At 39.0% G+C, this 18,697-nt stretch overlaps 2 protein-coding genes across 3 annotated transcripts; one reads left to right on the top strand and one right to left on the bottom strand.

Annotated features, from left to right (window-relative positions):
• The first annotated feature begins 4,746 nt into the window (after nt 1-4,746).
• Nucleotides 4,747-10,939, top strand: LOC145775867 (uncharacterized). The gene is made up of 6 exons (XM_082587253.1): nt 4,747-5,077; nt 5,586-5,636; nt 5,899-5,961; nt 6,473-6,547; nt 6,772-6,858; nt 9,863-10,939. The coding sequence occupies exons 1-6, from the start codon at nt 4,810-4,812 to the stop codon at nt 10,057-10,059; spliced, it is 741 nt and encodes a 246-aa protein (XP_082443379.1). The 5' UTR covers nt 4,747-4,809; the 3' UTR covers nt 10,060-10,939.
• Nucleotides 10,940-11,820: 881 nt separating this feature from the next.
• Nucleotides 11,821-17,439, bottom strand: LOC145775792 (acyl-coenzyme A thioesterase 1-like). 2 transcript variants are annotated; one of them, XM_082587161.1, is made up of 4 exons: nt 17,288-17,439; nt 15,896-15,997; nt 13,982-14,082; nt 11,821-13,651 (listed from the first exon to the last, which is right to left on the bottom strand). In XM_082587161.1, exons 1-4 carry the CDS (start codon nt 17,373-17,375, stop codon nt 13,358-13,360), a joined length of 585 nt encoding a protein of 194 aa, XP_082443287.1. In that variant the 5' UTR covers nt 17,376-17,439; the 3' UTR covers nt 11,821-13,357. The 2 variants fall into 2 exon arrangements, with proteins under 2 accessions (XP_082443287.1, XP_082443288.1); XM_082587162.1 differs by lacking the exon at nt 15,896-15,997.
• Between the last annotated feature and the right edge of the window lie 1,258 nt (nt 17,440-18,697).

Genomic DNA, 18,697 nt, shown 5'->3' with positions numbered 1-18,697 from the left:
TTCTCAACCTTTGCATTGAATATTTATGTCTCTCATTGGTCATTGCCAAGTAGATCATGGAGTAACTTACGCTGCTGGAATAGTCACGTAATAACCATTCACGGCAATAATAAGTAAACCAGCTAAATTAGACGCGCTACTTTCAACCAGGACTTCCCGCTGTGAGATCAATTATGATTCAACAGAACGCATTGTTTTGTTTGCAATGTGTGAGAATTAAATCGAAAACCGATAAAAGAAAATGTGTTTAATGGCCTTGGTCGCAGATATTGCTTGCGTTAACAACAGGCCCGTAACTAGCTTGGAGCAGCAGGGGGGGCAAAAAGTATTCTAGAGGGGGCCCAACTTTTACCTTCCGAATCATGTACGAAAACGACGTTTGTACACAATGTGGGTATATTCACGCAAGAACATTAATCGTAGGCCTAATACAACGTTTACATTAGACTAGTTTATCATAGAAACAGTCAGTGGCGTAGCCAGGAATTTAGAAAAAAAAAGGGGGGGGGGTTGACGGGCGGCGGGAAAAGCCCGACAGCGTCTTCGCCAAAGGCGACACCCAGCAGCGGGGGGTCTGGGAGGACCTCCCCCAGAAAATTTTGAAAAATTACTTTGAATTTGGTGCATTCTGAGAGCATTTTCAACAAACATGTAGGTAAAAATATTCCTGTAAAATGGTACTGTCCGGTGGCATAGCAAAATGATAAGATCATGTTTTCTAGGGCATTTTTCGGTAATAAAGCTAAGTCTCTATGTTTTCTTGTTGCTAATTCCTGGCTGAGATATTTGAATGTTTGGTATTGGCAAAACTCGCTCTTTTAATGCAGTTTCGTTTAAAATTAGGCAATTTTTTTTTAGACTAAGCATCAATATCGTGACGTCACACGTGTGACAAAGGGGGGGGGGGTTGCAACCTCCAACCCCCCCTGGCTACGCCACTGATTCTACCACACCCTTAAACACACAATGTTTACAATTAAACACAAGAAAATTGAGTGTAAAACTGAAAAGTCAACGAACAGAGCTAATTTAACATAATTTTTTTCCAGGGGGTGCCAACGGTTTTGCAGGGGGGGCTTCGCCCCCCCTAGTTACGGGCCTGGTTAACAACGTCTCTTACTGCTATTATTACCTAGCTAACCTGACATCACTGTTTTATGCGGCCACTAAGGTTTGACATCGACTTTAACGATCATCGAATGTTACGTAATAAGAACAATATCCTACAGGCAAAAATAAAAAAAATTGATCTCTAAAAACAGCTCTTTCTGCTGTTTTGTCTCGTGAGCTTTGTATATTGTTTAACAAGTGCATAAAGTTTAGAAGTGACAAGAAATCATTAAACAAACGTATTCAAAACTTTTACTTCGGCCGACCCCATTTCACACTCCGTAATGTACGTCATAAAATAACAGAACCGAAAACACTTCGCCGTTGTTAATGCTTTAAAGCAGGGGTTCTTAACCTTTTTTCCCTTATTACCCATTTCTGTCCAGATCAAAGTCCCATTACCCAAAATCTAATTTTATCTATTTTACCATATTAAAAATATATAACAGCGTTATTCAACAAAAACAACATTTAATGTAAAGAACGGCATCAATAGTATCAGTGAGACATTTGCGCTTTTTGTGTACAATAGATGCAATATTGGGTGCGATTTTGGATACTGCACAAAGCAAGTCTGACTTCAGATCTAACAGCTTGTTTCGTAATTTTGGCTTCAAAGCAACAACACTTGAAAATGCTGATTCACAGAGATAAGTGGAAGGGGACATAGTCAACAATGTTAGTGGTTTTGCACAACTTTTGGATATGCTTTCCCCATCATTTTCCCAAGCTTTCATCTTCAAAAGAATATAGCTCGCTCGTCTCAACACTAACTCTAAATGTACACTTAGCTACATAAACTACTTCAAACAGCAACGCAGCCATCAAGCTTGCTCATAAAACAACTGTAACTGAACTGATCATACAAGAAAAATCTTACTATCATGTCACAAATATGAAATACATAAAACCGGCAACAAAAATAATGCGAAAAATAAATCACTATGACGAAACAATTCTAAAAATGATAAAATATCACTGTGCTTGTCTGGTTGTTTTGAACGGACTCAAAACATAAAAAAAAAGTAGGCCTATAAGTAATAAAGCAACTTTACCACTTACAGCTGTGACATTGTTTGTTACATCTATAATTCTAAATATTCTGGTTCAGCTGATTACCCACCTGCTATCCTGAAATTACCCACATGTGGGTAATTACCCATAGGTTAAGAACCACTGCTTTAAAGGTAAGTCATTAGCAAAACGAGGTTAATAAAACTGATAGCGGGTTTCCACTCTGCTTGAGATCGTCATATTTTGCGTTTTATTTGGACAACTTAACTGTCTTGATTGTTGTTATTCACTCGCACGAAAAGAAAATGAATAGGCTTGTTTTCCAAATGTTCCCATTATGAGCTAACAATATTAAAAATTTTACGACTGGGTGTAGCGCGTACTGCATGCGTAAAACTAATCCTTTGAAGCAGCGGTTCTAATAAATTCGGTTTGCGACCTAGTTAGGTGTCAATATAAACAAGACAGTAAGCTTAATCAAAGACTATTTTAATTGAGTAAAATAGCGTTATAGTTATGACGTCATCACCTTTCTCGACCCCCCAAGGTTTTTTGAAGTCGGCGCTTATGGGATGGATGTCCCCCTGCCTTCAATTTTTTGTGTGGATAGGGGGGCAGGAGACAATGGTGCCTTTTTAAGGTCATGTAAGGTATAGGCCTACTGCACATTTTGCAATATAAAAATTTCTGCTATTCGCTTTTAGCTTGATTATAATCTTTCGTTTTTGCCTCAACATAATATTGTTTGGACTTCAGGAAGTTTAAGGTTAATGTTGCTTGAATACAAAATTGTGCAAGCAAAGTCAAAACTTTCCTATTTAAGCATCAACAATAACTTGAGTTACCTGATTCTTTATTGTAAACGAAAACCATGTGCATATTGGCATAACGTTGTTTCAGTGCTACTGCTAAATGAGTATTACTTGCTTGTGAATGTACTTTTTGTGCCAGATCTGTGGCGTCATGCATTATTTGGCATCTACGATAGTTAACGAACGACTTACTGATGCAAATCATGCAACTATAACGTATTTCAACATCACAAAAAAGGACCTTTTTCTAGTTGTGAGTTTAAAGCACAACATTGCCTTATTTGTTGATTCAGCAGGAATACAGCCTTCAGTTTTACGCTTCATTACCTCAACTCCCTCAACCGAAGAGTTGCTATAGCAATGCTTTTTTGCTCGAAAAAACAGAGGCACAATAGGATTAGGCTCTTATATAAGTCGCCTTGAAAGGGCGGAATTCGGAAACCCGACTTAAGGCGGCTTAAGTTGGTTTTAACAAAAGTCTGTCTTTAAGCTTTGATTTTGCTATTCAGAAAGCAGACCTATACTTCAGCAAGGCCTTTGACTTATAAGCCGAAAGATATAAGCCACCTGCGGAGGTGGTTTAAGCCTCTGTTGAAAGAAAAGTGTTTGGCTAATAGTGAAGGTATTCAAAGTAGGAGGTTTGTTACAGCATTTTCTTTTAAACAGACCGTCTGGTGCAAAAGCATGAGACTTTTTTGATAGTTTCTTGTGTGAACTAGGTGTGACTGGTTGCAGGCAGAGTTTCGGTCTGATAGTAGCTTACAGAAAAACTTCCATAAAATGCTTGGACTTTTCAGACGCTGACACTAGTCTGTAGCTTACTAGTGTGACTGCTGGTGGTGTAAATATTGTCATAGCCTATTTTGTGTTGTTGAATCACCAGACGCTACCAAGAAGCTTAGTAAGATATAAACTACTGCGATAAATTCAGTTGGTAACTGATTGTTTGGACTTCAGAAAGTTTAAGGTTAATATTGCTTGTAACATCACTTTTGAAATATAAAATTGTGCAAGCGAAACCAAAACTTTTCTATTTGGAAACTGGGTGGTCTGATTAGTTATACTTTTTCTTTTGTCTGCAATGCCAGGAAAAAAACAAGTCTATTAACTATCTTACATAAATTTGACAGTTTTCAGACTAAAAGGGAGTCTATGCGCCATTTAGTCATAAACTGGTGACAGTATTTCTAGAATTGTACTATTTTTAACTTTCAAGGCATCAAAAATAACCTGAGTTATCTGATTCTTTCAAATTGATGGATTATTGTAAACGAAAGCCATGTGCGTATTGGCATAACGTTGTTTTAGTGCTAAATGAGTATTAGTCAAACGAGAGAAGAGAGAGAAGAAGAAGCCTACTTGCTGGTGAATTTACTTTTTGGAGCAGATCTGTTGCGTTATGGATTACTTGGCATCTACGTTAACGAACAACTTACTGATGCAACTATAACGTTTCTATTTCAACATCACAAAAAAGGACTTTTTTCTAGTTGTAAGTGTAGCACAACATTGCATTATTTGTTGATTCAACATAAATATAGCTCAGCTATACGCAAAGATTTCTTTGCGTCAGTTTTACACGTTAATAGATAGAAGTGCTTAGCCGTTTAAAAATATCGCATCAATTAAATGAGCTATTGAAAAAAACTTTGATCACACTGTCATTTCAGACGCCATATAGGCTATAAGATACATGGCTTACTATACTAAGATATAAACTATTGCTTTAAATTCAGTGGGCAACTTGATAAGCGAGTTTACTGTTGTTGTGATTTATTAATTCAGTATTACATGTATTTAGATAAACATAGTTTATACAAATTCCCGTGACCCTTTGAAATAAATTGCATTATCATTTCTTATTTCAATAAAAATGCCAAGAGGATTTATTTACAACGATTCTGAACGCCAACTGCTTATTGACCTCATCAAAGACTTTCCAGTGGTGAAAAATAAAAAAACTGATGGAAGTACCCTTTCCAAAAAAAATAAAGCGTGGAATGACTTAGCTAAACTGTTTAACGCGAACAGTGCCGGTACCATTGAAAGGACCACAGATCAGCTGAAAAAGCTCTGGAAGAACTTAAAGCAGGCTGCAAAAAAGGATAATGCACAGCTGAAGCGAGAACAAAGAAAAACAGGTAGCCTCATCTGATAAAATGTGGCTAAACTATTTGCACGTTTATCTGTTTACCAGGAGTTCTAATTAGTAATTAGGCTACTCTTTGATGTATATTGTTAGGCTGTTTTTGATTGCCGTTTGGTTAAAAAAAACAACGAACTTAAATCGCTTTGCAGTAAATATTTAAGGGGTTTGTAGATAATGAAATAACACATATCTTTCGCCATAACAGCTTTAGGCTACGCAATCTAAACAAAGCCATGAAAATCTAGTTCTTTTGCTGTTACAGTAGTGCAGTTTTTTGGCAGGACAGATTTGGACTTTCAAGCGAACCATTCTGGTGGAATGTTTTTTTTTTGCCCGAATCTCGTATTGGTGTGAATGCTATTGAACATTATTGGACCCTAGCAAAAAAACACTCTGCCAAAACGAGTCTTTCCAAATGCATTAAAAGTTGCATTAACACTGAAACGGCCCCTGTGTTTGAAAATTTACTGTAACGATTTCACAACATTCTGTTGACATAGGTGGAGGAACAATTGAGTTTAAAGGGAGTCAGTTCAGTGAGCAGGTCCAAGGTAAGTTGTACAACAGTTTCTGTTCATATGCCCCTGGGAGAAACAGATTACGTATGTTTAGTGAATGAAGCAAACCTGTTCCGTCCGTGCATCGCAAACACTTTGAAATCGTTTTTTTGTTGTTTTTTTGCAGCGAGTTTATAACAACATGCATTGCAAGTAAGATGAACGGCAAATAATAATTATTTACTTCAAGGAAAAGCTAAAAGCTGCTATAAGAAAAACTCTATCAATAGCAAATAATTGGTTACTTTAATTGCAGCTATTGGCGCAGCACAAATATTATCTCTTGAAAATGAATTCGATGATGACCCAAGTGCTATCCGTAAGTATTATGCCTATTGAAAATTGAGTTGCAATGGATGTTATTAAAGTAGACTATGTAGTTCACGTAACAAAGCTACTTGAACAACTGCTCAGTCTACTTGAATAACTGCACATCACCCAGTTAATAAAATAACCTTCAGTAATTTATGTGTCACACAACAGTAATAAAACGTTTTGTTGTGGCTAACCTACTTCTCACAAGGCACAGCCATTATATTGAATAGGTTAACATGGAGTGAGAGTATGATTGGGGCTTGATAAAAATTACGTCATTTCAAATGATAATCCAGGTAGCACTCAAAAGAGGGAAAAGCTAAGTGGAAAATAAAATTTTATTGAAATACTATTGTGAGTGTTAGCCTGGTCAAACGTTTTAAGGTTCAGACTAAGGAAAAAAAGCTATTGATTTGTTTTCCAGGTAGCACTTTAGTACGTGTGTCACTGTGTGATCACTCAGCTATTTCTAATGAACTTTATTAATATGCAATTTCATAAGTTGTTTAATTCAGCTTCAACTTCTACAAGAGACGGGATGATACTTACTACAGACGATACATCAACTAATGTTGGCGAAAGGAGTAACTGTAAGTTTTAACTTACTTTGCAATGAAATAGGCGCCAAAGTTATTCGCAGTAAAGCCTTGGAGCTTCATGATAACAATGTTTGCTTACGGTGCCATGCGTGCAGGATTTCAAATAAACAATCACGCAAACTAGGCTATTCCTAATATTTTTACTAGTATAGGCTTACCACCGCTGTAAGGGCTGGGAACCACCACGTTTTAAATTGTTTATATGTTTATTTTAGCATCATCAACAGAAATATTCGAAGTTGATGATCATGGTGCATATGCAGAACAAAGCCATTTTTCTTCGGGTGGATGTGCAGAAAAATGTAAGGTGACAGCCATGGGCTCTGTTAGAGGGAGGCGCGGGGTGATTGCCCCCCCACCAATCGGAGTGGGGGGAGGTAAAAAATGCAAAATTACCCCCTCCCACTAATGTAGAGATAAAAATTTCATTTTTAATATACTTTTTAATTTTGTGTTTCATTTTCATTTTTTATTTTGTTGCACAACTTTTGAGGTTTTGCTTGGAAACTCGCAAGATAACGCCAAGTCATCTATGGCCAAACTATGTATCCTGTCAAAAATATACGCATCACAATGCGCTATGTGTGACATCATAGTTTCTCACTGGTACAAAGTGTTTAATTTCGCTTTACCACTCACGAACGAAACCCACTACAGTTGCACTGTTTCAATGTCTTTAGATTTTCGGTTGTTGTAAAAGTTAATGCATTTTAGCTTTTATTTTATTTTTTCTGAATTGAATGCCAGTGTTGTACACGTCAATGAAATAAATTGACGGCGTCAGCGTCAGCGCGAATCGCCTAAAAACTTTACGGCGTAAAGTACTGCGTCAGCTTTTAAAGAAATTGACAGCGTCAGCGCTAATTTCTAGCGTTATTTTAGCCAGGGTGTCACAAAATGGAAGTATTTCAACCAAGTTTAGGCTAACAATAGCTATGAATAAAGAGCATGTATTATGTTTTGAGACTGTAATGTAATTAGCTGCTTAGCCTATTAGTTATTTCCTTGTATAGAAACACAAGCATTTCAAAACGTTTGTCTGACAACCTGCTGCGTTTGGAACGCATAATGTTCTTTCCAAGTGAAAACACGTGCTCCACATCAGCGCTGGATGGTATTGGTGTGTTGTATTTTAAAAACAAGCCTTAAATACGTTCACTCGGAAAGGTATCACTGTTCCAAGCGTGCTGTGATGGTTTGCATTATATAAATCTTTTAACGAGGTCCACTGCAACAAAATCGCTCTTTTCAGGGGCATGATGATTATGTGCCTGATCTGATACAGACGTTGGCGATCATGGTCTTCCAAACTTCTCTGTCATTTGCCATTCGTATAAAATCGTTCGTTTTAACTGTTGTGTTTGTGGCTCATTGATTCAAGCTGTTTAAATAAGTTAATCTTTGTCGACCTCTGCTTTTTTTTCCTGTATCATCCCCAATAACTTAGAGCTAATTTTTTCAAATCTCCATGTCTGTGAATATGGCCTACAAATTGCATCTGACGCCTTTTAACTGTTGTTATTAATCTCCTTTCTGCATTTGTCAATTTCATAACTTCGTCATTACTCTTCTTTTCAGTCCAAGATATCCTCAACATCCTTCTAAGAAACCACATCTCAGCAGCCTCTAGTCTTTTCTTCATATCTTTACTTATTGTCCAGCATTCACCTCCGTAGGTTAGAATTGATTCTACATATGCTTTTAAAACTTTAATTTTGGTCTTTATTGTCATGTTGCGATTCCTGAAGACTGTGCTCATTTTACTGAAAGTATCCTTTGCTATGGCGATTCTCTTTTTAATTTCAGTGTCACTTTTGCTATCGAAAGTTATAATGTATCCAAGATATTTAAATTTATTTCAGGGGCATAGAGCCTTTGAAATAAAGTATCTTCAACCTCCGCGATGACATTCATTGATTTTTCGCTTTCTCTCTCTGATCCCTCGTTCTCGATAGGCTACTGCTCAGGATATGAGTGATCACCATTTGGCGAACTTCTTCCGCTTGTATTCCAGGTAGCCATTCCAACCAACGTGAAAGCGGGTAATTCGGTTGAGTCGCGCTGGCCAAAATACATTGTGAAACTCTCTTTGTTTGTTTGTCGTATCCAGGTTTACACCTGGTAGTTGATTTAGATTAAGACATGAAGGCAAGGAAGCCAATCTTCGTGTCCACCTTCAGGCATGCCTTTAAGTGTCCTGCCATAGACACAGCCGCATGCTCCTGAGCGGTGTCGAACCGGCGTCCTTTCGATTGCCGTTCCAGGGTTCTCACCACTCGGCTATTCAGCCGACTACAAAAGTGCTTACAACTCTCTTTGTGAAACGAGATAACAAAAAATGACGCATAGCGCTTGACGCTAAAAATCGGCAAATAAACTGACGGCGCTAGCCTCAGCGTCAACAAAAAGTTGACGCCGTCAACGTACAACACTGAATGTAGGCTTAAACCCTAGATGCTGAAACTTTTTCTTTCACTGCGGATGTTATGGCACAGGTTATCGTGTTGTATTCATGCAATTGTAAATTAAGTTATAGAAAGCTTTGACCTTAACGCTTTTGATTTTTTAAATGTAACCATTTAGTGTCTGAAGTGCAAAATTTGGAAGACTTGAGCCAAGGAAGAATACAGAGAGGAATTTTTGCGTACGTCCCTCTTTCAGTCAAAATTGTCTAAAAACCTCAAAAAATGTGGCAAATGTTAAAGAGCTTTTGCTCGCGATTTTAGATTCGTTGAAATAATTTTTCAATTTTAAATCGTGCTGAAAGGCAAACAGTTTGCGCCTTCGGCGCGAAACATGCCGCCTAAGACGCTGTATCAAAAATTGAAGCTTCCGGTAATGCGAAGGAGGGTCTGGGGAGTGACCTCTCAGAAATATATGTGATGCGATAATCCAATAAGCCCCCTGTCGATGTCAAAACATCGTTCCCGCCCCTGCTTAAATTACCACCCCACTCTCAGGAAGTGTCCGGAGCCCCTGGTGACAGCACGCCTTTCGCGCTACTTGCTCTATTGTTTGTAAAGAACGTGTTGTATATCAGTGCCAAGTACAATCTCAAATGGTAATTTCACTTATTTAAAAGCTGTTGGTCAAGAAGAAATGACGACGTTCTATCCAAACACACAAAGAACTTCTTTTGCAAAGCAAAATTTTGGTAGCCTAAGTACCGGAACCTTCCTTTGACTGATTCGTGTCTAGTTGTAACAGAACAGTGCTACCATGAAAAGGAAGATCTGTAGGCTATTTCGTTAAGAACTTTACTCGGAGATTCATTTTTCCAATTAAACATTTTTTACGTTAACACAGACACTACTCCGACAAAAAAACGGCGGCTGGATACAGCTGAGAAACGGCAATCGCTGATGGAGCAGGACCTCGAGCTCCGAAAAAAAGAGCTTCAATTGAAAGAGCGAGAACTTCAGCTGAAAGAACGCGAACTTCTGATTCGGGAATACGAAGTACGTGTGAAAGAACATGAGCTGAACCTACAACAATACACTTGAGGGATGTTGCATCACCCAGGACCGGGTTTAGGCCCCAACTATAGGGTGCCTTGTTTTAGTGAAACATGATGCGGTGCTAACAATTAACTGTTCGTTCCTGGATATGCTGAGCATCAGCGTTCAGAATTCCTCGCGGTGTCGTTTTAACAAGTAGGTTGCTGTTCAAACCTCATGAGTGATCTCATCTGGGTATACTCGAATAGCCTGCATACCAAACCTTTATGTTTGCTGTCCCGTTTTAACTAGGCCTGTGAATTCAATAGATTGTAATTTCTTTATTAGTTCTGTTATTTTTATTGTTTAAGTTTTCAACAAAGCGAGTGCGTTTAGAGCAGTCACGAAAACTTCTCATTGATGATCCATTGCCGTACAGCTTGTCCGGCTAATGTTGCTGGTAGTGCGGTTGTACCCATATCGTAACCGTGATGAAGGAGTGGAACATCCTCGTCTGGCAAAGGCTGGCTTCGTTCCATAGCATAATTATACAGACAATCAACAGCTACAATAATGGTTAAAGAATCTTTGCTCGAAGCGGAATGCATAAGCATCGAAACCGCATTTTCAGCACTCCAAACGTCTGTTCAATATTATACCGAGTACGAATACGTGAAGAGTTGTACCGTCAAGGGCGTCATGAGATATTTTCGGCATGGGCAGGCATACCCATTGTCACTCAAAAGGATTTCATCAATTTCTCCATTCTCAAATTTATCTCGAATGATGCTGTTGTCAAAAATCCACGTGTCATGTGTCGATCCTGGCCATTTTGCAACAATGTTACAACAAAGAACAAAAATGAATTGAATTGAATGACTCAATTAGCATTGCAAATTGCTTGGACAGTGATGGAAAAGTTGCCCTTGCGATTTCGAAAAATCTCTGGGCTTAGACCTCCTGGTGATATAATGCCAATGTGAGTGCAATCTATAGCTCCAACTCCCAACGGAAATCCGACGATATTGTAGAAGTCAACTTTTGTCTTCTACAAATCTGACATTGGAAATTTAATAAACAGTGTCTTACGTCTAGCTATGCACCGAGAAATACGCGCTACAATTCTGCAAACAGAACTTTGACTAACCCCAGCCAAGTCGCCAACACTTCTCTGGAAATGGCCAGTTGCAAAAATCGAAGGCTTGTCAATACCTGAAGTATGGGCGGTATTGCATGTGATTGGACTGTTAACGTTTCGTCATCTTTAAGCAATTCAAAAGCCGTTAACAGATTAACAGAGTGAAGTTTCCGATTGTTGAAGTATTGTTGCCGGGAAATTATTCCATTCATTAGGTGCCGCTGAATGGAGAGCAGTCCTTAGAATGCGTTGCTCAAGCGCACACCCCGAGAGTCGAACCAGCGCCACTTGATCTTGAAGCTTCTTGGTTCACAAAGTCACGACCTAACCAGCTGAGCTATCGGGGAGGACAATTTTGTCAAATTTTTCTGGGTAGCAAGCTCTCTCACACCCCTTTTTCGTTTCATTAAATTGGACATTTAGTACCGGTATTGCATTGTTCATTTGTGTTATAAAATTTTGGTCTTTTCCCAACTTTTTTCTTGATCCTCTTCTAAATTGGGGTTTTCGATTTTAACTAATTTGCAACTGTTTTCGAGAGCGCCCGATTTAAAAGTTCAAACGTCGGCAAATAAGGACCACCCTAGGCTGCACTGATCCGGTCTGCTTTATAAAGCGCTGAGGGGCAACGTATATCTGCGGTTTCTAGTACCGGTAACTAAAGACACACATTATTGCTTTTATTCCGTCAAGCAAATCCTTCTCTGTTGTGAACTTAAATGAAGATGCATTGCAAAGGGGGTGAGGATTCTAAAAGCAATTTCTGAGAGTTGCTGATTTTCAGTCTACCGGATTATAATCCGCTATTATTTCGTCAAGTGCATAATTAAATAAACATGATATCACATATTTCCATACATTCATCTCGCCAGGTCACATATGGTGCACCTTGGTATGCGACATATGGCGGTAGACACCCAGCTTCAATTGCACAAAATTTTGTCATAACATTATGACCATCCAGTTGTCCATCATTACTGCATTTAAGTGAGCAACCCCCTACTTCTACCATCCCTATATGAACTGCAACCACTTGCTCCACCCAAGTCTCTACGAGTCTGTGAGCGAGCATCCTCAGCGACTGAAATCGAGACACCCGTTTGTACGTGCCGCACAACTCCTGATGAAGACCAATCCATCAGTGCGGCTACCTGGGTGGACCACCAATGGAGCTCGGAGTGGAAGAAGAACTCTTCAAGACTCCAAAGTTTCATCTCCGACACCAGCCCCCACCCAAACGGAATGCATTTGACAAGGAAGACCTGGGTGCGGCTCAACCGCCTGCGTACTGGCGTCGGACTATTCCGCTCCAACATGCACAAATGGGGAATGACTTCATTCGCGATCTGTGAGTGTGGCAAGAAGAAACAAACCGCAGACTACACCATCTGTAACTGTGGCGCCATCTATCATGCACCAAATGGTGTGCGTGGTCTGCGTAAACTGGACGACGATTCTATTCAGTGGCTGCTCGACACCTGCCCAAACATCTAGGCCGAGTGGACGCCACTGTTCAAGGGTGGTAAAAGGCAAAGCCCCTCGACCCCTGAAGTGGCGAGGAAGAAGATTGCGGCTAAAACATATCAAATGAGTGACGTAGTTACACAGAACATTTTAGGAGGCAAGAGAAATTGTTAGGGAAGGGGCAAACACAACTGGGCAAATATAGATTTTAAAGCTTGAAATAAAGTGTTTATTGTTTACAATTACAGTATAGCTGCTAAATGCAGCCGAACATTTATAAAGCGTCATTCAAAATACAATGTCATTAAAACGTTGTAATATAGTATTGGAAAAATATTTGTTGGGGGGTGATTGTTCCCCCAATCCCACCCCTCCTCATCCGTAGCTACGTCCTGGCGTCAGAGTAGCAACTGTTTGTTCTACAGATTGTAGGTTTTGGAAATTACGCAATAGTTTGACTTTTGTTTCACTTCATGACCTCCGCGGTAAGCGAAGGGAATTCATTGACAACGACACTTCCACTGTATTAGAAAATGACGTTCACAGCCAGTTGATTTATTGGCTTAAATATCTATCATGTTCAAGAATAGGGAAACTATCCACACAGTTCAGTAATGTTCGTGCATTGAATGACTTCTCCGTTGTGCAGTAAAGTGCTCGGATGGATCAATCTGATAAATTATTGCAACGAGCGCGCGGGAGAGCTTCCAATGAAACACACTTTGTTCACATCGGTTGGAAACAAACGCTTTTGTTGAAAGTTTAAAAGTTTGTTGAAAAAATTGGAATGGATTGTTCAAACGCAGAACTGTCGCTTTCGGAGAAGGATCGCTTCATCGCTGGCGCAGCAAATGTGATGTCCTGAACGCTTCCTTTTCGCGACGCTGATTTGCTTTTGTCGTGTGGAAGCAAGACTCTTTTTACTCTCGCTCTGGACAGGCACTGGAGATTAGACTTGTCGTCAGCACCGAGATTTTGGATGAAGCCTTTGTATACGCTGATCAGGATTTCCATCTGGGCAACTGCATCATTTCTTATGTGTCTGGCTGGTGATTTCTGTATTAAATACGCCACAATATTACATCATAATACTATAAATGTAGGCCTATGTTGTCATGCTGCACTGCAGCCATCGCAGATGCACGTTGCTCTCAGCGTTTTACAAAACTGACATTGCATGAAGTTTTTTAACTACAGCCAAAAAACTGACGCCACAAACGTTTTAGTTTTTCCTGTGAAATTATGAATTATGCTTTGAATACAAAGCAAGTATAATCCAAAGTCGTGACGAAACGGGAAGCGTGCAGCAGTTATAATCGAGGAAGCTTGCTTATAACTGCTGACGAAAGTTGAAATAGCCTACAACAGCAAACGTGCTTTACTTGCCTTGTTCTTACCAGATGACCGCAACAGCCAAATGAGTCCCATGGGCTGGATTCCCGTATAATAACCACCAACGGATGGCTGGACTGACACGTCGATGCTGCCTTTAACAATAAAATATCAAAATCACAATTACATTTAACACTTCAAAATTAAGACATTACTTAAAGCAAGCGATGTTCAGTTTAGCTTGTTTTTATTTCTGACGATCACTACGAAAAACAATATATGCCAAACATAGCAGAGGTTTAGAAAAAGGTTGAAGCAAGAAGGTTACCCAAGTTTCTCCCTATAGTAGGCCCTAAATATGCTTAGCTTTTGTTTTTGTCGTATCCAGGCTTACACCTGGTGGTTGAAGACTTAGATTAAGTGGACAGGAAGGCAAGGAAGCCAATCTTCGTGTCCACCTTCAGGCATGCCTTTAGGTGTCCTGCCAAAGACACAGCCGCATGCTCCTGAGCGGTGTCGAACCGGCGTCCTTTCGATTGCCGTTCCTGAGTTCTCACCAATGGCCATGCAGCCGACATTATGCTTAGCTCATACTTCTTTACATTGGAACAGGTTAATTTAATAGATAACTGGTTGACTTAGCAATCTTCGAGGAGTTTTAAAACTTCTATCTTTCAAATCTCATCTCATTGCTGAATATTACCGAGAAATTAATAAAATTTTATCATTATTTTATTTGCATCAATCCAAAAGGTCCATATTTACTACCAAACATGCGAAAAACAAACATTACAAGTAATAATCACAATAACCCAGTTAACAGGTAATGCTGTGTGAGCAAAGCAAGCAAATTTTTTTTACAAAAATGAAATAAGAATCACATGTTTTTTTTTTGTTGTTTTGGGAGCACGTGACTAAGTGCTCCTCTGAATCTTCTCCTGGGCGTTGTGTAAAGATCTAGGGGAGAAATTTTAATGTTAAACGGTTGTAATTTTTACGAAGTAAGCTTAACCAATTTTGATGTGACTTCAGCGCTTTCTTTAATTCCTAATTTTTTTGGCTGCAGAGTGCTGTTGCATAATTACGGCTCAGAAGGCAAAGCGTTTATCAAACATTCTGTCGTTTATAAAATGCCACCATCAATTTTAGAAAAGCAAAGAATGAGAAAATAGTTAAAGTATTCTTATCTCTCCAATTGTTGACGTGGCAGACATTTGAATCCATTTTGTTGATTGTATGAGGGAAATAAGAAGAGACAACCACTGTCCCTATCTCATCTCAACTTAGCATAATGATTAATGATGAAGCCTACCAGAGTTGCACACGCCCCCTTACATCCCGTGGCTTGTCCCTCCTACCATTGCTTTTACTTTTCTCTTTAAGTCTGCCCTATTTCACTACAGCAACTTATAACTGCCGAAGAAACGATAGTAGCGCTACTGCTCTCACGAATCTTGGTAGTTTCGCAAATGACTGAACCCTCGACAGCTAGAATGGCGGTGGTAGTACGACGGAATGAGGTTATGACTCCCTCTTGTCACGCTCCCATCTGAACCTTTAGTAACTCGTTTCACTCCAAAATGAATGCCATGATATGATAGCAATTATTGCCGTAGCCTGTAGCGTTGGCAGGGGGGTTTAAGGAATACTTTTAAACCCGCGCCCGGAAAGATTTTAGGGGCCCTTATTATCCATTCTCTGCATTTTTACATCGGCAATAAAAATAAATTGAACCGAGTCAAACCTTCCATGGAAGTCGACTAGTTGCTACATTGACGCCCACTCTACTTTCAGACTTCCCAATTTCTGTCAAAGGGCTAAAGCGTTTAATTGCAAAATTAAAGTCTTGCTTTGTTTGACGGGTGTCTAAAACCGATATTTTTCTCTGATTAGAAGACCAGACAGCATCATTGCGTTACGTCATGGGTGGGCCATCGCAATCGCAAGTTACGTAACCAACCGTCGTACCTGTCGCGTCCGCGGTGTAGTGAGCGATGCACTCGAATGAGTTGCAACCCCGGTCATCCGATGCGCTGGAGCACAAAGTGTAATCAGAGCTGCTGGTCAACCCTGCAAAAAAAAAAAAAACTTTACCTTCTGTGTTTGGTTTAGCTTGAACACAAAGTGGACGCCTTTGCAAAATATACAAGTCTTAAAAGTTTCATAAATAAATTTTAATATTTTGCAATTCTTTCCGTTAAGGGTCGTAATTCCAGCTCTGAAACCAACTCAAGGGTTTGGAAACTAGAGAAAACATTCTCTTCGTTAGAACAATGCAGTTCTATTTGTATTTTCGTTGTGTGAATAAATTTGTTGTCAGATAAATATCTTTAAGCAAACCTACAAACAACGACTCAGCGAATTTGCTTCCTGCTGCCGAAGGTTAATTGCAAGCGCTTGTCAAATAACAGGCAATTGCCTTTTCATTCTTGGCGTCGTACACATGGTTCAGTTGTCCATCATACAGAAGGTTGCATTTGGCCTATATTATATTTAGTGGTTTGGACCATTAATTAAAAGTGATTCAACGATTGAAATGTCCAGGACATGTTTCCCATTTAACTCAATGTTTAAAGCTACAAAAATTTCTGCCACAAGCTTAATATCGTAATTTTTTTAAACAACTCCGTGATTTTAACAGCAGCGCATCTTGTTCGAAGGATTAAAATGTAGATTGCCATAGAATTGAGAGTGCAAACAAGAGGGAAAGAAACATCTTCAGACAAGTATCGTTCTTGCGATAATGCTCGACGAAAACACAAAGCTGCATGTTTTGTGTGTAACAATTCATATAATCGCACTACAGCATGGTTGGTTCACCGTTCTAGTTTCTAAAAAATGAAACCTCTGTTTTGTGAAAGATAAAATAATTGAATGATTTTGCAACCAGCCATGAATTTGCTTCTTCGCCAACTATAGTTTTCTGCGAACTAACGGCATTATATCATTGCTGGTTTTTCTTTGCACCACGTTATTCAAGTCACGAATTCTTAATTAACAAAATGATGTCTAGAGAGAATGATGATCAATCATGACATCATTTTCAATGAGAGACAACGCTCTGCCACTAAAGCGAATCAAACGTTAGTACAACGTAACTATACATTAACCTGCAAATTGTGTTTGCAGCTTAAAATGATTAATTTGAGTAAATAATTTATCTTCAGTTATGCAGTAACGCTTGCAAACCAGCTCCAACGTTGCTGGCCATAAATGATTGCCTCCTTTCAAACACTTCTGCTGTTACTGCCACTAAAACTTGAAGCAACCAACAAATAAAATATTTTGATGTGCAAAACTATTGTTGTGAAAAGATAAATCTAATTTACGTTGCTCTAACGTTGATAAACGTTTCTTTACCTTTTACGACAATTTTTATATTCTCGTCAAACCGGCTTGGATTGGGAAAGGTCTGAATGCAAGGAAGATCTATGATGATGTCATCCATTCTTCACACTTCCAATCAGTTCCCTTAGAAAGCCTACGTCGACAAGCTAAACATTTCTCACCAAAGATCTAAAAATATGTCAGCCAGTGAAAAGCTCGCAAACTAAAAAGACATAACCTAAAACGTTTTTCCTCAACTGTTGTAATGCAGCCTACTACTGATACTGTATTTAGAGACCACTTCGGTTTCTCAAATAGCCTACCTTTCAAAACACTATTTTTACTGTCTAAAAAAACTTCCTTTTGCGCTCAAGCAGTAAGCCAATTCAATTAATTAAAGGTCATGGAAAGTCTGACATGACATTTCTAAAGGAAAGAAAGCGAACATTTTTCTTTAGAACTTTTTATGAAGACTTCTCAAACATGCCCACGATCACATGTTTATAGCATTTCTAAAATGTAGATGATATATCGCGTTAATTTAACGAATTCTGATTAGGCCTTAACAAGCTGGCCTAACTGAATCAATTCAGAAACAAATAGACTGCAAAAGATGTATTTAATGATTAAACAAAATCAATAACATTGGAATTTGTGCTGTCAGGCTTGTATGGTTATCTTGCAGAAGCTCCAGCTGAAGCTGACTGAGCAAAACAAAAATTAGCTCGCACTTGATAAAATGCTGAAGCAACTTCATAAAACCGGAAGCTGACGACACGATTGGCTGAAAATCACTTCAACATGCCATGACTCGCTTTATTGCACTGTTCTTGTTTAGCAAATGAAGCTTGCTCTCGGGATCGAACTCAGGTCGACGGAAGGTTATGTGTACAAATACAGCACTTAAATTCCATTCGTTTTCAAAAAGTGCCTACTTTTGTTTGATTGGTCAATAAAATGGACGCCTTGCTCAGGGCGATAGTTTGTTCAATGTAGTTTTAAAGTTGATGTTTGAAGTGACTTTGACTTTGCGTCTGTTTTGTCAGCAATAAAAACTAAAGGTCACTCATCAGTGCCATCCAAAGAAGAATATCAATGTTGGTCATCAGTGACGTATCAAAACTAACAAATAACTTACCCAAAGTAAGCTACATTATCTTGAGCAAACTAAGTTACCTTGATCGCTTTCAAAATTGAATCCTCTGCAGACCTGGCTATGACTAGAGATCTTTCTGTTAGGCAATCATTGCACTTCAGTATGTTGCTTTGCTTTGAAACGGTTTTTAAATTTCACACGAAAATAGAAAACAATGACTTGCGCCGATCATGCTCTAGCTTCAAATGGGCACGCTTGACGTGTGACGCTGTGCCTACACACGCTCAGCTGACGTTGAAGAATCGTCTACAAACATGGTTTCAATGAAGTGAAAAAATCATTGCAAA

Source organism: Aplidium turbinatum, chromosome 8 (genome assembly GCF_918807975.1).
Source record: "Aplidium turbinatum chromosome 8, kaAplTurb1.1, whole genome shotgun sequence".
Taxonomy (NCBI): Eukaryota; Metazoa; Chordata; class Ascidiacea; order Aplousobranchia; family Polyclinidae; genus Aplidium; species Aplidium turbinatum.
Note: the sequence above shows the minus strand (reverse complement) of the source record. Positions and strands in the feature narration are given on the sequence as shown.

Excerpts from the sequence above, each read along its gene's own strand:
- LOC145775867 (XM_082587253.1), top strand. The coding sequence starts at position 4,810 with ATGCCAAGAGGATTTATTTACAACGATTCTGAACGCCAACTGCTTATT. Across the intron at positions 5,637-5,898 it reads GTTCAGTGAGCAGGTCCAAG|CTATTGGCGCAGCACAAATA; the intron begins GTAAGTTGTACA and ends CTTTAATTGCAG. Across the intron at positions 6,548-6,771 it reads TGTTGGCGAAAGGAGTAACT|CATCATCAACAGAAATATTC; the intron begins GTAAGTTTTAAC and ends TGTTTATTTTAG.
- LOC145775792 (XM_082587161.1), bottom strand. The coding sequence starts at position 17,375 with ATGGATGACATCATCATAGATCTTCCTTGCATTCAGACCTTTCCCAAT. Across the intron at positions 14,083-15,895 it reads CTACACCGCGGACGCGACAG|GCAGCATCGACGTGTCAGTC; the intron begins GTACGACGGTTG and ends TTATTGTTAAAG. Across the intron at positions 13,652-13,981 it reads GGTCATCTGGTAAGAACAAG|AAATCACCAGCCAGACACAT; the intron begins GCAAGTAAAGCA and ends TATTTAATACAG.